The 20,797-nt window shown below is 40.0% G+C and overlaps 1 protein-coding gene and 1 pseudogene across 1 annotated transcript; one reads left to right on the top strand and one right to left on the bottom strand.

Annotated features, from left to right (window-relative positions):
- The first annotated feature begins 7,995 nt into the window (after positions 1–7,995).
- LOC144243779 (E2F-associated phosphoprotein-like) lies at positions 7,996–8,900 on the top strand (annotated as a pseudogene).
- Positions 8,901–12,261: 3,361 nt separating this feature from the next.
- Positions 12,262–18,096, bottom strand: UTP23 (UTP23 small subunit processome component). The gene is made up of 3 exons (XM_077778931.1): positions 17,842–18,096; positions 14,369–14,543; positions 12,262–13,171 (listed from the first exon to the last, which is right to left on the bottom strand). The coding sequence occupies exons 1-3, from the start codon at positions 18,027–18,029 to the stop codon at positions 12,791–12,793; spliced, it is 744 nt and encodes a 247-aa protein (XP_077635057.1). The 5' UTR covers positions 18,030–18,096; the 3' UTR covers positions 12,262–12,790.
- Positions 18,097–20,797: the final 2,701 nt, after the last annotated feature.

Below are 20,797 nucleotides of genomic sequence, written 5' to 3'. Positions count from 1 at the left end.
GTGCACTGGCACCCAAACAGCTTGTCGATAATTTTTTTCCTTAAAAGAAAATGGAAACATTCATACATTTTCTTTGCTTCTTCAGTTGCCACTAAAAACATCTAAGGTGCAGAGGTATACTCTGTTCAATTCATTCAGGTACATGACTAATTAATGAATAAGTATGTAGTATATAACTATGGTATATACTTTTTTGTTGTTGAGAAAGAGAGACAGCAGGCACGAGCGGGGGAGGGGCAAAAAGAGAGGGGGAGCAGAGGATCTGAAGAAGGCTCTACGCTGACAGCAGTGAGCCCAATAGGGGACTTGAACTCATGAGCCAGCCAAAGTCAGAACCTCAACTGACTGAGCCACCCAGGTGCCCCCCCACGGTATATACTTTTATTTATTTGTTTTTATGTTATTGTTATTTATTTTGAGAGAGACATAGAGAACAAACAGGGGAGGGGCAGAGAGAGAGGGAGAGAGAGAATCTCAAGCAGGCTCCATGCTGCCAGTGTGGCGTCTGATACAGGGCTTGAACCCAGGAACTGAGAGATCACGACCTGAGCATGAATCAAGAATCAGATGCTTAACTGAGTATATACCTCTACTGTATGTACTTTTAAAAGCAGCTTTATTGAGATATAATTCGCAAAGCACAATTCATCCATTTAAAGTATACAGGGGCACCTGGATGGCTCAGTAGGTTCAGCATCCAACTTTGGCTTGGGTCATAATCTCACGGGTTGTGAGTTCAGCCTGTCAGTTGCAGAGCCCGCTAATCTGTCCCCATCTCTCTGCCCCTTCTCCACTTGTGCTCTCCTAAAAATAAATATTTAAAGTGTACAAATTCAATGGTTTAATATATTCACATTGTTGTACGTTCATTAGCACAATCAACTTTAGAAATGTTTCCTTACCCTGAAAAGAAACCTAATCCCCCCTTACCCGCTATTCACCCCCACCTCTCCCAGCCCTGGGTATCCACTAACCTATGTCTGTCTCTACAGATTTGTCTATTTTGAATAAATGGAATTATTCAATATGTGACCGTTTGTGACTGGTTTCTTTCGCTTAGCATGTTTTCAAGGCTCACCCATGTTGTAGTATGTATTTCATTTCTTTTTTTGTTAAAAAATAATATTCCATTATATGGATACATTGGAATGGATACATTTTGTTTATCCATTCATCAGTTAATGCACTTTTGGATCGTCCCTACTTTTTGGTATTGTGAATAATGCCGCTATGAATTTTCCTATGTAAGTTTTTGCATGGACATAGGTCTTCATTTCTCTTGGGTAATACTTAGGAGTGGAATTACTAGATACATGATAGTTCTATGTTTAACTGCCAGACTTTTTTTTTTTTTTTCAAAGCAGCTGCACTATTTTACATTCCTACTAGGCATGTGTGCAGGTTTCAATTTCTACACATCTTTTTTTAAATGTTTATTTATTTATTTTGAGAGAGAGAGAGCATAAGCAGGGGAGGGGCAGAGAGAGAGGGAGCAAGAATCCCAAGCAGGCTCTGTGCTGTCAGGGCAGAGCCTGATGCGGGGTTCAATCCCACCAACTGTGAGATCATGGCCTGAGCTAAAATCAAGAGTCTGACACTTAACCAACTGAACCACCCAGGTGCCCTTTCCACATCTTTGACAACACTTGTTATTTTCTGTCTATTTGCTTATAACCATCTTGGTAGCTATGATATGGCATCTCACTTGCATTTATCTTTTTACCTTTATAGGGATTGTATTAAGAAGGTTTTTTGAAGACAGAGACAGGTTGTGAGACAGTATTTTATAAACTTTAAAGTCTATCTTAATATGTAGATGTAGTTATTCTTTGCCTGATCCCTCCTACCTCACTTTGTAATAGTACCCCATGTTTTTCTTTGGGGGACCATCCTTTATCCAATCCCAGTCTATATAATTTGAATAGAGCTGACCTCTTCCCCCTACTTCCCAAATGGGCACATGAATCAGGCTGGCTAATTCAACCAGGGATTGTTAGTTAGATCAGGGTCCAGTCAGGGAAGAGAAAGCACACCAATTATGTGAATAGCGAGAATTTAATCTAAACAGGTATGAATAGGTATCAGGTAGTTAACCAGGTAACTAAATAGATAAAAAGAGAACTCAAAGAATTCTGGGGGTAGTAACTGCATGAAGTAGCTTCTGTTCTTAGGGCAAGGAAAGAAAGGGAAGAGGTTAGAATTATTAAAACTTAGAAGCTTGGAGAAGGAGCCCTGTGAAGCTGAAACCTCTAAGGAGGTAGGCTTTAATCTATTGGTGGTGACATCTCTCGGCCCATAGGAGGGGACCCACAGATCTGTTTCCCAGACAGATCTCAGAAGAATGGGCTCCAGCCAGCTAGTGCTGATGTCTGGATCTCTGGCTGAGGGAGAGGGGTGGAGGTAATACAGACGTTTCTGTAAGCGTTGCACATTGGATTTAGGGATCATTGGTAAGAGAGAAACAGCTGCTGTGAGAGTAACGCAGTGACACTCATTAGAACCTCAAGGAATCTGCAGTAAGCTCACAGGAAGAGGCATGTTCTTTCTTCCTCCACAGTCCTTTCAGGTCTTGCCTGTGGCGCCCCACATTGGACGAATCTTAGAGAAAGCAGGTGCCCCAGAGAACTGTGGTTTGCAGAGCTCTGGCGCCATCATCACCATGGAGAGTATAGAAAGGTGGGCTTGGACCTGGACAATAAACCCCTTTGGCCATTCAGCATCCATCCATACCCTTCTGTACATATTTCAACTTTCATGTAACAAACAATTCCCTATTTCACCTAATGTGATGCAATGATCCTTCATGCAAATGAAGTTATTTGCACCTTCTTTACAAAATGAGAAGATACAAAGTCCTAATGATCACTGTAGCTATCTCTGAACTATACTGCTCACCCCTCCATTTCTGTCTCAGTCCCATCTGAAATTCTGTTACCTAAAGATTAAAGAGTAAAGTTAACATCAAATTAACAAACAAAGGGGTACCTGGGTGGTGCAATCAGTTAAGCATCTGCTTTTGATCTCAGCTCAGGTCATGACCTCACAGTCTGTAAGTTCAAACCACCCACTGGGCTCTGCACTGATGTTGCAGACCCTGCTTGGGATTCTGTCTCTTCTTCTCTCTGACCCTTCCCTGCTTGTGCGCTCTCTCTCTCTCTCTCAAAATAAATAAAATCAACTTTAAAAACATTTTTTAAATAAACAAAAACACTCATAGAAAAGAATTAGGGAAAGGAAGAGAGAGAAGAAAATAGTATGCATGTGTAAGTATATGATTCTATTATATATAATGTATATGCATACATAATACATATGCACATATATTTATATTACTTATGTTAACATATTATTAATATACTTATATACAATATACATAAATATAGATGTGTATACATATAACAAGCAAGGAAGAATATACTCATTACTGTTAGAGACATGATTTATGTAACTGTACATAAGGCCATAGCTGATATTTTAAACTTCCTTCTTCCTCTGGTATTAGCTATCTTTTGCTGCATAACAGATTAACCCAAAACGTAGTGATTTACAACTACAACAAATGCTTATCTCACATAATTTCCTTGGGCCAACAATTCAGGAGGGGCTTAACTGAGTGGTTCTGCCCTCTATGAAATCACAGTCAAGATGTTAGCTGGATTGCTGTCATCGGAAGGCTTGAGGAGGGCTAGAGGCCCTACTTTCAAGATGGGTCACTCGTACTGCTAATAAAATGATGCTGGCTAACTGCAGAAGACATCCTTTCCTCTCCACATGGAATTCTTGGTAGGGCTACTCAAATAGCCTCCCAGCATGGGAGCTGGCTTACCCCAGAGCAAATATCCAAGAGAACAATATGGGAGCCATTATGTTTTTTATGACCTAGTTCCAGAAATTACACACCATCACTTTCATAATAGTAATATCCTATGTTTACACAGGTCAGCTCTGTCCAGTGTGGGAAAGGACACACAGCTTATGAATTCCAGGAAGTGAACTTCTGTGGGCACCATCTTGGAGGCTGGTTACTGCAACTACCTGTTCCATATTTCCTTTGACCTCAGTCAGAATCTCAATTTGTTCCTTAGTTGGTGAGGTAACAACACCTTCATTCCTGAAGGGTCTGAATACCCAGTAGATCTGCCTTCCTCTGCTTGTAGTCATTTCTATTAACATTTACTATTGGACATGGAAATACTAAGAGGCATCTTAGAGACTCTCCTAGATTGCAGAAATAGACCTTCCCACTCTCATTCTGTAGCAGCAATCCAGTTTGTTCTTGGAATCTAGGATCAATCATCCCATCAGTAGAATAACTCACTTCATTGCCTGTTGGTTCAGAAACATAAGAAAGAAATCCCCAATCGACCTGGTGGCAGTCTTATCTTCCAAAGCAATAGGATTATGTTGTATCCTTGGTAGAGGTATTCCTCCTTTGGACACAGGACCTCCTAATGAGCAGAGCTCAAAGCTGCAGAGGGAATGAAGCAAAAATTCTCTGAGTGGTTTATGAGACAGTGAAAGGAGCAACTTCTACTTCTGTTCCTAAATTCTTGTTCCCAGGTATTCTAGTTATGGGAGCGACAACCATACATTGGTCTCTGATTCAAAGCTTATACTACATCTTATAAAAGAATATCTATTCTTTCCACGTATTGTCTCCAAATTGACACTGTAAGAATTACGTTTATATAGCAAGATCGTTTAATATCACAACTTCCTTGACTGGAGCAATGTTGGTGGAATACCAAGATGGCAAATAAAGCATGCTGTTAGGCAGTGCTGGCAAAAGCATTATGGGAAAGAAAAGGAAATCCGTATATAGAATAGGCTTGGTTCCATTAAGGATGCATTTCTATTCCTTCCATGATGGAAAGGACCAGTGTAATCAACCTACCAATCAAGCTAACCTAGGTAGCTCACTGGTTCCTTCCCTCTACTCTCCCAGGGATGGTGCCATACTGGGGACTCAGTATTGGTCTCTTGTATGTTAGGTACTCAACAGTAGCGGTAGTTAGGTCAGCTATGTTGTTGAAGCCGATGTATGGTGTCCATTGCTACCACCATAACTACTTTGTTCCTTAGTCCAGTGAACAGGCACTCAATTAGGTGGGAAAGAGGCTGACATTCATAGAAAGTGCATCTTTGTCCATGTGATTATTGAGAGCCTTCTATATAGTAAATACCTATTGATGGACATTCAACTGACACACAAATATCTTTAATACTCTGTGACCATTCTGAAAAATCTATTCAGAGACCTCTTCACCCGACATCTTTCCCACCAATCTTTCAATCTGATTCTTTCCAAACCCTTAACTATCCAGCTAAGCCATTAGTATCTGCCTATAAATCAGTCAAGTTCTATAATTCTGACCATTTCAGAATCCAAACAAGGTGGACAGCCAGATATATTGTTCAAAGTTCTGCCAATAGGGGAATTTCCTTTCATTGTCATCTTTCTGGGCCATTGGTGAATGGGGCTTTAATGTTGCCCTTTAATGTTGTATTCCCTTTTGGTTTGGAGCAGCATATAGTGTGAAAATATCTATAAACTAGGCTCAGGTTTTTTTCCTCTTCAGTCAGCTGATCAAAGCAAAACTCCTTGAGGTCATGAGTTGGGGAAAAGGAGGCAATACAGCACAGTTTGGTGTCAAAGGAGTGTGGGAGACTCACTCATGCACACTACCTATACATGCTGGACCTGCTTAAGTCTGGTCTCTTATGCACCATTTCCACTTCACAGACATGCCCAACTTCATGGTTTAATGGGCAGATGACATCTAGTTAGTTACAGGAAGTTCAGGTTGCCTGGTCATTTGATATCCTACGTCTAGGTCTTTGTCAGGACTCAGCAGTAGACTTATAGCTCTCTATCAAAGGATAATAGCTATCTGCAAAAAGAGGATATGCATTTCCTTCAAAACTTTAGAAGTATGTGCCATGATTCTCCATTGTACTTGCCAGAGACTCAACACTGCCACAGAGACTTCAAGTATCAATGGATCTGGTGGCCCAAGCAGAAAAACAGCTTGCAATATTTTGCTCTAGTTTCCATTGAATCTCTCAGCCTTATGGGTTACTCAGTAACATATTAAAATGTGGCATGCTTTGCCTCCAATACTCAAAATACCAAACTTTGATGCCCTGCACTGCTTCTCCTCTCCCCCATGTACCGTTTTTTTACTGAGTGATACATGGTTGTGGTGTGGCAATGTGTCACTAAGAGGTTATTTTGACATGCTAAAGATCACTAGACTCTCAGAAACTTTACTGAGGTGGCAGTCCCCTGAATTTTCATAGGGTCTATTTCCTAAACCCTAGTTCATAAAGCTTGGCAAAGACATTTGTAGTACTTGCTACATCCTGCTCATCAAATTAAATTTGCATAATGCCATCAATGTCATGGGTTAGTATGATCTTTTATGCAATGTCAAGATGATCAAGATCTCTGCAGACTATATTATGACTGAGAGCAGGTAAGCTGATGGAGCATGAAGCAGGATGGTGAAGGTGTGCTGAACTCTGTCAAGGAAACCAAACTGCTTTGGTGGTCCTAGCAAATTGTTAAAAATGGCGGGGGTGGGAGACATTTTCCATATCACATTTAAGGAGCTGTGGAGATTTGTTCCAGCAAAGGAAATACATCTGGAAGAGTTGCTTCAAATGAGTCACCCTCTGATCAACATTAAAATAATGTAGTAATGCTTTAAAGTCCATCTGCCTTCTGCACAGACCAAATCGATGAGTTAAATTGAGATGTAATAGGAACGGCACTTCTGCATCAGTCAAATGTTTAATGATGGTTGTTATCTCTATAATTCAATGACGTCCTATTCTTTTGGTTTACTATCCTGGTAGAGAGGAGAAATTCAAATAACTTCCCCTTGACTCTTCATACCCTAATGACCCTTAGTCCATTAATAGGGAGCTATGTTTTTAACAATAATACATCCTGGAACTGGAGAAAAAACATAGGGAGGGCTCATGGATCTACTGAGCCCTCTGTGATTCAAACAGCCTATGACTCAGTTTATCACCTGACCACCATAAATCTGCATTTTAAATGTCGGACCAGCAATATACAGACCCCTAGCAGTTAGAATCGATTGAGAGCTAGTATCTAATAATCCCCCGAAAGTCTAGGTGTTTCTATTCCACAATGCACATCACTTTAGAAAATAGCTACAGGGAAACTTGCAGCAATGCTTCAGGGTCCTTCCTCAGGAGAACCCAGCCTCCCCTTAAATTGAAGCACTCTGGGCCTTTGAACTGGTTTAGGTCTGGAAATTGTATGAGAGGCTATGGTTATCCTTTCTGATAGACCTGGCTTAATTTTCACGTATTTGACAAATATGTATTAACACAGTCTACTCTTAATATACTCTTTTTCCCCCCTATACATTGTCATAAATATTATAAGAGAAAACCAATGACCTAGTCAGGTCTCGCAAAAAATATATNACAAATATGTATTAACACAGTCTACTCTTAATATACTCTTTTTCCCCCCTATACATTGTCATAAATATTATAAAACCAATGACCTAGTCAGGTCTCGCAAAAAATATAATCGTAAAAAGTACTTCAAGTGGATTCATATTCAATATTATTGATAAACCTTATGTCTTGAAATATTAGCTAATGAAGCCATTTAATGGCAAAGATTTTAAAATATTTTATCTTCACCATCCTTTACATTTGGGTTTTTTTTCCCTGTGTATATTTTATAATGTACAGTAGTAAATCTACATAGTTTATAAACATACATTTATAGGTAGACACAAAAATTCTTTTACTGACAAGGATATATGATTAAATGTTCAGAGGCCACCAATCTAGGATCATATGAAAAATCAGTTCCTAAGCTCAGTCCAGATACCCAATCTTTTCTCTTTATTCTTATTTAGTTCTAGATCTCAAATTATATAGATACAGTTACACTAAGTTATTATATTTTCTCATTTACATCTAAACTAAGAATTTTTGGCTTGTACATGGTGATCGAGGGTACAGGCCACCATGAACCGGCCCCAGGATGACTATGACCCGTACGCACTTGAGGAGCCTAGCGACGAGGAGCCAGCTTTGAGCAGTTCTGAAGATGAAGTGGATGTGCTTCTACATGGAACTCCTGACCAAAAATGAAAACTCATCAGAGAATGTCTTACTGGAGAAAATGAATCATCTAGTGAAGATGAATTTGAAAAAGAAATGGAAGCCGAATTAAATTCCACCATAAAAACAATGGAGGACAAGTTATCCTCTCTGGAAACAGGGTCTTCTTCGGGAACTGGAAAAGTTGAAACAGCTGTGACCAAGTACTACGATGATATATATTTTGATTCTGATTCTGAGGATGAAGACAAAACAGCACAGGTGACCAAGAAGAAAAAGAAGAAACGACACAGGATTCCAACAAATGGTGAATTACTATACGATCCTGAGAAAGATAACAGAGATCAGGCCTGGGTTGATGCACAGAGAAGAGGCTACCATGGTTTTGGAATACAGAGGCCACACCACCAACAACAGCCTGTTCCAAATAGTGATGCTGTCTTGAATTGCCCTGCCTGCATGACCACACTATGTCTTGATTGCCAAAGGCATGAATCCTACAAAACTCAGTATAGAGCAATGTTTGTGATGAATTGTTCTGTCAACAAAGAGGAGGTTCTAAGATACAGAACCCCAGAGAACAGGAAGAAACGACGAGGCCGGAAGAAGATGCGGTCTAATCATGAAGATGCTGCAGAGCAGGTAGAGGCAGAAGCGGATGAAATCTATCACCCGGTCATGTGCACCGAATGTTCCACTGAAGTGGCAGTCTATGACAAGGACGAAGTCTTTCATTTTTTCAACGTTTTAGCAAGTCATTCTTAAATAGCTAAGTTGGCATTTAATTGCCCCAATACAATATACAATGCAAATAGGGCCACTTCTTTTCCTCCTGCTAATTCCTCTCCGGTGACATTCGGACTGGTTATTTGAGGAAGCAGCGCTTGTCTTTTTGGTAGAGAATGGTTGTCAACCTGCATCCCTCCACCTCCTTAAGAAAATTTTTCCCCCAGTTGTGTTGGGACTGATTATTCTTTTCCTTTTTGATGGGCATTTGGAAACCGTGGGGGCTTTTTAAATATTAAAACTCTTCAGAATTAAAATGTTCTGGAGTTATTAAAAAAAAGAATTTTTAAGAAAAGCTGCAGTACATTTACATTTAAAAAATATTTTAAAGAATACAAACTATTCATTCTACCCACTCATGAAAATCTATTGATTAAACCTGTCAAATCACAGCCACCTTGCCTTACTAGATGCAGAGACATAAAATATTATCTCTTAACTCTGCATAATTAAAAAACAGGAAATCTTTTTACTTTTGAACCTCAGGTGTTCTGAAATGACTTCTAGCTTTAATTTACATGTGGGCAATGAGAAATGACTGTAGGGCTTTGAAAATTAGGGAATACAGAATCCTGCCCAAACTCCACTACAAATATTTTTTTGAAGTGTTCATAAAAAACAGCAGTTTTCTGAAACACTGTTTTTGAGTCTGGCAAACTTCAGATGTTCAAAAGCACATGTACTCCACCTTTATCCCTAACAAAGCTAGCAGCTACCCTCTAAAGCAGGGGTTCTCAACGTTTTCTTTTTTCCAACCTGCAAAATGGATTACAATCACATGTGTGTACATGGTGCCACGCCCCCTTCCCTAAGTTATTATGGAGAAAATAAAGCAAGTAGTGCTAAGGATATCTGGGGTGGTGCTATGAGGGTATTGTTCACAAAAGAATTATAGTACAAAGATAGATCCTTTCGTGAAGATATTTTTTAAAGCAATATGACTAAGTAATGCAAAGTTTTAAAATATATTTTAATGTTAATTTAAAAAATTACTATTTTATAAAAATAAGTTGACTTTTCTGCCTCTCCAGTTCAGACACTCTTATTGGGCAACTAGATAGCACTGTTAAGTATTTGAGGTTCCTGGACCCAATTTCAACGTGTATTGGCAGAGGTAGTCTTCATGCATAGAATAAGCAGTGCTCTGACACCAGCAATTCAACTCAGTTCTGACATTATCTACCTGGAGATAGATAGCCTCAGATCCCACAGGTTAAGGGTTCAGTCCTTCAAGACTGGCCCCTCCCTTCCCCTCAGAACACACTTCAGACCCATACAGGCTGTTACCTGTTCTTCTGACCTCTGGCTATAAATCTTAAATTCCCACAACAGTCTTCTCCATTCATTTAATTTGCTAGAGTGACTCACGGTACCCAGAAAAACATCTTACATACTACAAGTTCATTGTAAAATGGTGATTGATTCAGGAACAGTCAGATGGAAGAGATGTATAGGGCAAAGTACCGGAAAGGGCAGAAGCTTGCAAGCCCTCTCCAGGTGGGTCACTCTCCCCAGTCTCCATCTGTTTATTAACCTGAAAGCTCTCCAAACCCTGACCTTCAGTTTTATAGGGGCTCTATTACATGAGCACAGTTGATTGAATCAATGGCCATTCTCTTCTCTCTCCCCTCCCCAGAGGATGGGGGTGGGGTGGAGACTTAAAAGTCCCAACCCTCTAATCACATGATTGTGTCCAAAGGTAACCAGTTGCCATCCTTAGATGTTTTTCAAAATCATCTCATTAACATAAGAGACCTTTAAGCGCTCATTACTTAGGAAGTTCCAATGGTTTTTGGGAGCTGTGAGCCTGGAACCATGAATAAAGACCAAATACATATATACTTATTATTAATAACAATACCTCAATAAGCTTTGTTAAAAAGAGAAATACCTGGGGCGCCTGGGTGGCTCAGTCGGTAAAGCATCCGACTTCAGCTCAGGTCATGATCTCATGGTTTGTGGGTTTGAGCTCCGCGTCTGGTTCTGTGCTGACCCCTAGCTCAGAGCCTGGAGCCTGTCTTCAGATTTGGAGACTCCCTCTTTCTCTGACCCTCCCCTGCTCATTCTGTCTCTCTCTCTCTCTCTCAAAAATAAACATAAAAAAATTTCTTTTAAAAACAGAAATACCTAAAAGTTAAGCATTTTAGCATATTGAAAATATCATCAGTGTACATTTCACCTGCTCAATCACTCTGTCTACATTTGACTCAGTAATCCTAACTCATTATTGACAAAATTTTTTTTCATCACAGGAACTATACAGCTATATTCACTTTTCCCAGTATCTTTGCCTTCCTTTAAAAAAATATCCCTGTTAAGAATTTGAAACAAAATCAAAGGACAACCCAAGCACTAAGCTGGCTTGCCAGGTAATGCTACTTGCACCTTATTCCCAGTATAGTTAAGGCTAGAACTTCACTGTCAACCCAAAAAAGCATCTCTGATTTCAACTGAGAATAATGTTTCTGTAGAAAAATTTATGGTCTCAAATTTAGGAATGGTCATTTATTTTAGTCATTAACAAGAATTTATTCATGACGTACTTCATACCTCATCGTGACACCTGAACGATACAGACTAAGAACCACTACAGAGGTGTCACAGGCAGCACCAAGTCAGGGGCTAAGGAGCAGATCCCACCTGTCCCATATTCTACTTCAAGATCCCAGCACAGAAGCATTGTTAATTTTGGTCTGATGATTAAAACAATTGGGAAGGGAGCTGAAAAAGACAAGTATGATTATTCAATTCCTAATAGAATGAGCTCTTCAAGACACTTTATTAAAAACATATGGGGGGGGGGCGCCTGAGTGGCTCAGTCAGTTAAGCATCCAACTCAGCTCAGGTCACGAGCTCACAGTTCATGGGTTGGAGCCCCGAGTTGGGCTCTCTGCTGACAGCTCAGAGCCTGGAGCCTGCTTCAGATTTTGTGACTCCTTCTCTCTCTGACCCTCCCCTGCTCACACGGTCTCTCTCTCTCTCAGAAATAAATAAAACATTAAAAAAAAAACATATAGGGGCATATGGGTTGCTCAGTGGTTTAAGCATCCGACTTCAGCTCAAGTCATGATCTCACAGTTCGTGGGTTCAAGCGCTTTGTTGTGCTCTCTGCTGACAGCTCAGAGCCTGGAGCCGGCTTCAGATTCTGTGTCTCCCTATTTTTCTGTCCCTTCCCCATTCATGCTGTCTCTCTCTCTCAAAAATAAACATTAAAAGAATTATAAATATCTCTAACAAAGCTATTAGAGAATGTGGCAAGACCGAGTCAGATGCTAAAAGAAAATGAGTACATTATTAACTTTGGAATAACAACAAAGTAGTGAAGAAATAAGTTCAATCATGGCATGCTACTTGGTTCAGTGGTGAACAAAGTTTATAGTCATAATAATAAAAATACTTTATTTGGGATGTATAAACATTAAAATATTAATATACTAGAAAAATAAAGGAGTAATACAAGTTAAGCAAAATTTCCACTTTCTAGTAGAAAGTCAAATAATGGATGGGTCAAAAGGTAGCAGCATACTCTTACTATTTGAGAATATAAATTCTACAACCACTAAAAGAATGAGGAAGGTTCACTGTAAACATGAAAAGGGACACCCATTTTTTGTCACAAGCCTTTTGTATGTTTTGATTTTTTTTACACGATTTGCCTATGTTGGAGGTAGGGGGACAATGGTGAGGCAAGTTTTACACTGAAAAACGATCTCCAAAATGCCTAAACCCATCCACTATGAGTTGTTGTTTTTACAAATAATTTTAGGAAAAGGCCTATGAGTCCATATTTATTTACAAAAATAGCAGTCTTTTATTGTAAGTACTTGTACAGATTTAAAATAAATTTATTTTTCACATTTGAATGTCTTTAAAAGTATTCAAAGGATTATCATTCTGCATTTTGCTTTTCAGAAAGTATTTTTGAGGTAGATCTGTTCCGGATTCTTTTTCTTTTTCTTTTCTTTTCAGAGGCAGGTGACTTTGTATCCTGTGCTTTTTTCTTTTTCTTCAAACAGCTAAGAGGATTGGGGCCACTTACTTTCTTGTGTTTTTTCCTACTTCTTTGTTCAGGGTTTTTCACTAAACCCTTTTCTTCTTTGAGTTGCTTGATACTTTGTTTCTCATGCACTGAGACAAGCTGACCTGACTCTACTGCTTTCACAAAAGCAATTGTTTTGGGAGAAGGTTTGTCCAAGACGATAGTGTTCTGAATAATGAACATGAGAGGGACTCCAGGCTTTTTCTTCACCTTCATAGACAAATTTTGATCCTATTAAAAAGAAAAATAGTGCTATTTAGTTCAAATATGTCAATTAAATAAGATGTCTTAAGTGGAAAAAATAAAAGAGATTACAAGTTTTACTTTTCAAATCAGTATGTCTCACTAATAAATCTTATGATTTTAAAAAAGGAAGATAAACAAGAAATCTGAGCACAAAGAATTAAGTGGCAACAATGTGAACTGGATCTATCAAGAGTCTACCACTATGTATTACAAACTATCACAAAGGTAAGACTGTTAAGAAATGCCCGACTTTCTACTCTAAGACCTGCTTCAAAAAGGGTTAAGAGTGTTCACAGAGGTTGAAGGAATAGAAATAAAATAAGAATTCATGGACTCAGATTCTAGATTCAGCTCTGCATGTAATTTTGTGATTTTATAATCCTAAAAGCAGATGTAAGCAAATCTGTATGTATGTGAACTTCTTTGTTAATATCAACCCTTCAAGGAGATCAAGAGTATCTCCTTCCCCGTCCTGGTCTTTAAAAGCCAGAAACAGTTCCATACTAGTGATACAATTTCAAATAATATAAAACATGACTTTTAGGGAAACAGTATAAACCAAGAACATGAAAAAATACTGATGTACACAGAATGTAAACTATTTGCCCTACTTCTTTTCCCTTCAATGCTGAAACATACCCCATCTTTTTCTCAGTAACTATTAAAAATTTTTTTCAGTAATTAAGAAGAAAAATCAATATGCTAAGGTTCTCTCCTCAAATTCTCTAGTGACAACTGCTTTTATTGACTGCAACTTCAAAGCCTGTATTTTAAAAAATTGAAACATTTTATCAAACCACTTCGCAGCACGGTTCTAGCACAGAGAATGGTCACAATGGTCACACGGAGGCTGTTCTTTCCAGGAAGCAACTTTATTCCTGCCTGAGCCCTGAACACCACGAGGCATATTTTCTTATATATTTTTTACTTCTTTGTTTCCTGTATATGGTAACATACAAACATGTAGTCTGATTAAGTGGTCTCATGTTACAAGGTCATGAGGGATCTTGACAAACAGGTGAACAGTAAGGTTGCCTTGAGGTTTTATTTTTTCTTTTTTCCTTAGGGAGGGGACCCTACCAAATCTCCACCTGATTTTTTGTTATTATAAGCAGCTCCATATGAAATAGAAATAGAAATAGAAATGATTAAAATTGACTCTGATTTTAAAAGCAGTATCACCTGTGTTGCCACAAAATAATGATGAGGATTTCCCTCTTCAACCATGGAGAGAAGACATTCTGATCCACTCACTGGATTCTTGAAATGGGGGCAATTTCGGACTTGGCATTTTTGTGCAATCAGTTTTGCGCCATATAAGTCTTTTCCCAATGTTTCTAACTCTTTTAACACACACCTGGGGAAAAAAATGTTATTAGCAATTCACAATTATAATATACATTTCAGTTGTTCATCTAAGTATAGAAAAATAGTCAGTTTCTACAAAATTTAAACTATACCATTACAATCTGAATTTGTTACATGTTGGCCCCAAACATATGGTAGCCATTTCACCCTTTAAAAACCTGGAAAATACTTGGGGGCACCTGGGTGGCTCCGTCAGTTAAGTGTCTTGACTCTTGATTTTGGCTCAGGTCATGATCTCATGGTATATCTGGGGTGTGGGTATGGGGTCGATGACAGTGCAGAGCCTGCTTGGGATTCTCTCTTTCTCTCAGCCCCTCCCTCCCTTTCAAAATAAACAAACATTTAAAAAGTAAATAAAAACCTGGAAAACACAAACACCGAGTGCAAGGAATAAACAGTTAAAATTTACTGAGCACTTTTTCTGTCAGGCAACATGCTAATCGCACTTTACAGAAATTCTTGCTTAAATCTCAAAGCAGCCCTATCAGTTAGGTACCTTGCTTGAAAATTATCCTTACAGTACCTCACCCTGAGAGATTCTAAGTAACATGCTCAAACACAGCTCAGAAGCAGTAGAGTTGAAATGTTAATCCAATTAGTTGACAACAGATGCCTTGCCCCAACCTTAGCACTATATGCCTCTCCTTCAAGTACAAACTGGTACACCTGTAAATTATTCTCAGTACAGAGAAGTAAAAATTTTCAAGTCATCAGTTTAGTAACAATCACAACTTCCTTTTTCAATCTGCATTTTCTCATTAATATAAGCTAATGTTTTTTAAAATGTCAGCTATATCAAATAAGACAGTAATAACACAAATTCTATTAATTTCTACTCCTTTCACATCCCCAAATCTGCACCTCTTCAGAAGTCAAATGTTAGTATGTTAATAAGCTCCCCAGGCACTTGTTCCATTACACTAAAAGAAAAAAGAAAAAATTATGAGAACTAATCAAAGATTTCTTAAACTCCAGTCAGCCTTCACCAGACTCTACCTTACCTCACTCCCTTTATCATCCATTTAGTTTTTGTTTAAGAGATTTCCCTTACTACTCATCAGTTTTGAACTTTTGGAGTTTCAGGCCCAAACTGCCAAGTATCTATTGAACACTTCTAAGGATGTACATCATCTCTTCAAATTCATGTCTAAAATCATGAAGATTTAGATCACGAAGATCCTGGGTGTAAGTCAGAAATCCTAATTGACCTTTGCTTCCTCATCCATCACCCTACCCCATCGGCTGTTAGTCGTATCTCAGTTGTTATCTGTCTCAGTAAGGTCTCTTTGTAGAACCCTCGGGTTCCTTCCCTCTCTGAAGTTTAGGCTCCGACTATTTCTTGATCAGACAATGACAAAATGAGTTTGCCGGTCTTCAACCTCTTGCTTCTCCAACTTAGCCCCCACACTGTTGCAACTAGCTTTTCTAAAAGACAGTTATCAGGTCTGATAGCATTGATCTCTTCACGATGCACACTAAGAACCCACTATGCTTTAAAATAAGCCACCAGTAAGGTGGGAGGGTGGATAAATGAAACAAGATTGGGCATTTCAACAATTCCCAAGGCTAGCTGACAGTCATTTAACTAAGCTACTGTAATTTTGTGTATGTATAAAATATTCTGTAAGTTAAACTCTTTAGGGAAAAGATGCTACAGAATATAGTTCCATGTAGTACTTCCCAAACTTTTTTGTTACAGCGTTATGTTAAAAATGTTGGTATTTTATGGGGCGCCTGGGTGGCTTAGTCAGTTAAACGTCCGACTTTCGCTTAGGTCATGATCTTGCGGTTCGTGGGTTCGAGCCCGCGTCGGGCTCTGTGCTGACTGCCAGCTCAGAGCCTGGAGCCTGTTTCAGATTCTGTGTCTCCCTCTCTCTCTGACCCTCCCCTGCTCACGCCGTCTCTCTCTCCTAGAAATAAATAAAACACTGAAAAATTAAAAAAAAAAGTTGGTATTTTTATGGCACAGGGATAGATGGACAGTATGTAGGCAAATGGGATCAACTCAGGGGCACAAGCTAAGGACTTGTCTGGCAGCCCTGAAGGCCACGGTAACAAATTGTGGGGAATCTGTAACTATTGTGAGGTACTACTTGACTATGGAAAGCAGTTCATGGAGTAGTTATTATGTGAGAAAATCAAGCCACTAATATCGAATGCCCAGAAGAGCCCATTCCTTTGTGTGTTTGAGGTCTAAAGAATTGGATGGATGATATAGCACATTAACAGTGGTCACAGGGTAGTATTATGGGTCATTTTAATTAAAAAAAATTTTAAGGTAATAATCTACAATGGGAACAATAACAACAACAAAAACCTTAAGAAACTATTAAGGTTTCTTAATAGTCCCTGGTATAAGTCTGATTTACCTTCAGAGCTTCATTTCCAATCCCATCCTGTGCTCTACTCTCTTTTTCAGGCATTTTACAACTTCGCTTATTTAAGAGGTCTTTATTTTGTCACCCACCCTAGTCCTTCCCCTCAAAAAATGAAAGGCGTCTGGGCTCAAAAGTTACCTCCTCTATGAAACCCTCCATGATTCCATTCCTCCCCCTCCGCCCCCATCCCCATCCCCAACCCCAAGAGGTTCCCAGGCTGAGGAAGTCACAATACACACGAGTCAAAACACGCCCGTAGAGGTTGACTTAAGCATTTTTACCGGCCCGGAGGGTTGGCCCTAAGTCCTGTTCACCATTATCCTCAGTGGCTAGAGCCGTGCCTGGCATATGGCTGGTAGTTAATGAAGACAGTTCAATAAATAAATAACCATGGGCAAAGTTCTTAACCTGGAGTTGTGAATTATCTTTTCGGGAATTGGAGATGTTAGCTTACAGGGCAGCTGCGAAGCTTGAAAATTTTTATTTACACTAGAAAAAGCTATCTAATAACAGCAACCACTTGGAAGAGGTTGATTTTGGATACCAGCAAGTGCTCTCTATACGTTTGATCCTTAAAGCAACCTTATTAGTTACGATATTTTCCCCTACAGGTGAGAAATCCAAGGCTCAGAGAGATTAACTCGCCGGAAACCACAAAACCGGCAGGTCTGGGTCCAAGATTCGAAGCCAGGTCGCAGTACAAGGCACGGGTCTTATTCGACGGGCCAACGACGCGAAGACTCGCAGTGCACTGTACCTTCTACCTACGCGGCAGACACTGGCCTGGCCTCCTCAGTGCCTCCACCTCGCTGTCAACTCCCAGTGGGTGGGGCGTTTTGTACTTCGTGGCCTTGCCTCTACCTCACCCGCAGGACCCCCGGGCCTCCTCCCCGGACCAGCCAGGCCCACCTGGTGGTGCAGAGCTGTGTCTCTCCCATGAGGTAGCGGGGCAGCTGCTCCCGCAGCTGGATACGGCCGCGCAGCGCCGCCTGACAGAAGGTACCGTCCAGCAGGATCTGGTACGGCTCGCGGACTCCGAAGTTATTGCGGAAGAAGCCGAGATGCTTCTTGGCGTGTTTCTGCCTCGTGATCTTCATGCCTGGCTTTCCGGGACCGAGACCTGGGCACCAGAACGCTGTAGGAAACGCCTACACTACAACTCACTCCTCCCGGAAATAAAGCACCCTTTGCCCCCGGAAGTAAACGCCCCCACCTCTTGGGCCTGCCCACTGATTGCGTCATGCTCAGACAAGAGCGCGCTTCGCTGCTGGTTCACTGGCTTGAAGATGCGCGCCTTCGGGGCGGTGCTGGATTCTATCGCGTTATCAGGCGTGCAATCAGCCTCTTAAAAATAGGCAGTGTGATGATAATCAACATTAATGTTGAAACTTAATATGCTGCAGGTAATATTCTAAGTAATTTACCATATTTTATAATTTTATAATTAATTTTATAATTCCGAAGTGGGGAAAGGAAAGGGATTGGAGTATATTGGACAACTATGGGCAGGTTTGTACTAGTTGCCTTTCATCAAAGAACTTAAGCACGTTTGCTAAGTGCACGTGGTTCTTTAGTGTTAGAACTATCACTGAAAGCCAGGACTGAAATTAGGAGCCGCCTGTAGCTCTAATGACCTTGCTACCCACCACTACCCCCCACCCCCACAGCAACTACTGTCCCTGAGAGCCAATCCTACGGATCGCCTAACTCTTCATTAATTGAGAATTAATCAGAAAATTTGGTTCCCCAGCAGGTAATTGCCAAGCATCCACTTCAATTCAGAGCAAGCTAATCAGAGAATGTGGAGAATAGAATTTTACATTTTTGTCCTGGGTCCTGGAATCTGTCCCAGATTTAGTTTTGGCTAAAATGATTTACAAAGTGATCGAGATGTGTGTGTAACTTGCATTTGGGTTTTTATTTTAAGATCTAGGTTTTTGGAATTGGAACAAAGATCTATAACGTCTGCCCTGTCCTGATTCCCAGCACAACATCACTTAGATGGCTGCTTTTATTTTGCTGAAAGTAAATCTAGGAATTGGAAGCTCTAAAGTTTTATTATGGGATTGGATGCATGGTTCTTAAGTATAATTGGTCACTGCTTTCCAGTTTTATTCTTCATCTCTGACAACTCCTTACCCCAGCGATACTCCCACCACAGAGAAATTATACCACCCCAGCCTTGCAAAAGCAGTTAAAATATTTTTTACAAATACATTTATTGATTTATCTACCACCATCATTCCATTGGATCATATTTCACTTATGATAATTAATAAAAGGAAACCTCACTATAATGGAGTTGGGAAGCTGGGTAGAGGGAGCTCTCACACCCCACTACTCATTCAATAACAGACCCCACAGAGAAGAGACAGACCTTGTAGGTGGATACTGCTTTACTACCCCAGCAGCAGAAGGAAGTCTTTTTTTTATCCAATCCCCCAACAGCCCAGCCAATGAGGTCACAACTTGGCCAATGAGAAGCCACCATACTTCAAGTTTTCAGTTTACTCCAATAGACATTTTGTTTATATCAGGCTTCCTAACCTCCATCTATAAAAGATATACCTCCTTCCTACATCTATAACAGAGCAGTACCTCTTCTTTTTTTTTTTAATTTTTTTATATTTTATTTTTTTCTGAGAGAGAGAGAGAGAGGTGGGGTGGGGGAGAAAGCAGGGGAGGGTCAGAGAGTCAGGGAGTTATAGAATCCGAAGCAAGCTCCAGGCTCTGAGCTAACTGTCAGCACAGAGCCCGATGCGGGGCTTGAACCCACGAACCGTAAGATCATGACCTGAGCCGAAGCTGGGCGCTTCACCGACTGAACCACCCAGGCGCCCCCACATTTTATGTTTGGATTCAGGAAGGCTGTCCATTAAGACAGAGAACTAGACTATTTTGTGTGTCCTGTGCTAAAAGTGTGTGTCCTTCCTTCCTTCTTATAATCTCACATCCAGTAAAGTTGATGGTGCCAGTCAGTTTTAGTGTGGAAGGTTCTCATCCAAAGTATCGTCGCTTGGATTCTCTCCTCACTCTCTAAGTGAATCACACATCACTTTTGATCATTTGGGAGATTATGACACATGCAACACATGGAAGCTCACTTTTACTCTGTTTTTCTAAGCTGCCTGATGGGTAGCAGGGATGAATGATGTAAAAGGCAGCAGAACGAAAAATGATACTTCACACTTGTTTCCACGTACGTTGCTTTGCAAATGGAATGTAGTCACTGTGATATTACACAAAAACGATTCTGATCAAAATATTCCTTTCCATTGATTAACTGTGAAAGCAGAGGACACTTCTGAAGTCAATATCAAGAAATCATGATTATGTTCCTGAAAGTGGTATCAATAAGGCAAATGGGTTTGGGTTTTGTGCCACTCAATGTCAGGCACTGTATAGTCAATGAATTCTTAAAAGTGACACCTTCAACCCATAACCAGTAAAGAAGCTGAATTAGTCATCAAAAAAATAGAAATGGAAGGGAAAACTTCCAAACGCATTCTATGAAGCCATCCTTACCTGGATTCTAAAAGGAGACAGAGACCTGACTGAAAAAGGAGAGCTACAGACCCATGTCCCTGATGAACATGGTCGCAAAAATCCTCAGCAAGATACTAGCCAACCAGATCCAATGATACAGTAAAAGGAGTATTTACTGTGACCCACTGGGATTTACACCTGGGATGCGGGGCTGGTTCAAAATCCACAGAACAACGTGAGACATCACATCCATCAAAGAAAGGACAAGAACCAGAGGATCCTCTTGATAGATGCAGAGAAACCATTGGACATAATACAGCATCCTTTCTTGATGAAAAGCCTCAAAGAAGTAGGGATGGAAAGACCATACCTCAGGATT

This window comes from Crocuta crocuta, unplaced genomic scaffold, assembly GCF_008692635.1.
Source record: "Crocuta crocuta isolate KB4526 unplaced genomic scaffold, BGI_CrCroc_1.0 scaffold448, whole genome shotgun sequence".
In the NCBI taxonomy this organism is placed as follows: domain Eukaryota; kingdom Metazoa; phylum Chordata; class Mammalia; order Carnivora; family Hyaenidae; genus Crocuta; species Crocuta crocuta.
Note: the sequence above shows the minus strand (reverse complement) of the source record. Positions and strands in the feature narration are given on the sequence as shown.

Coding starts and splice junctions, on each gene's coding strand:
- UTP23 (XM_077778931.1), bottom strand. CDS start 18,029: ATGAAGATCACGAGGCAGAAACACGCCAAGAAGCATCTCGGCTTCTTC. Junction 14,544..17,841: donor ACACAGCTCTGCACCACCAG/GTGGGCCTGGCT, acceptor TTTTTTCCCCAG/GTGTGTGTTAAAAGAGTTAG. Junction 13,172..14,368: donor ATTATTTTGTGGCAACACAG/GTGATACTGCTT, acceptor TCTTTTTAATAG/GATCAAAATTTGTCTATGAA.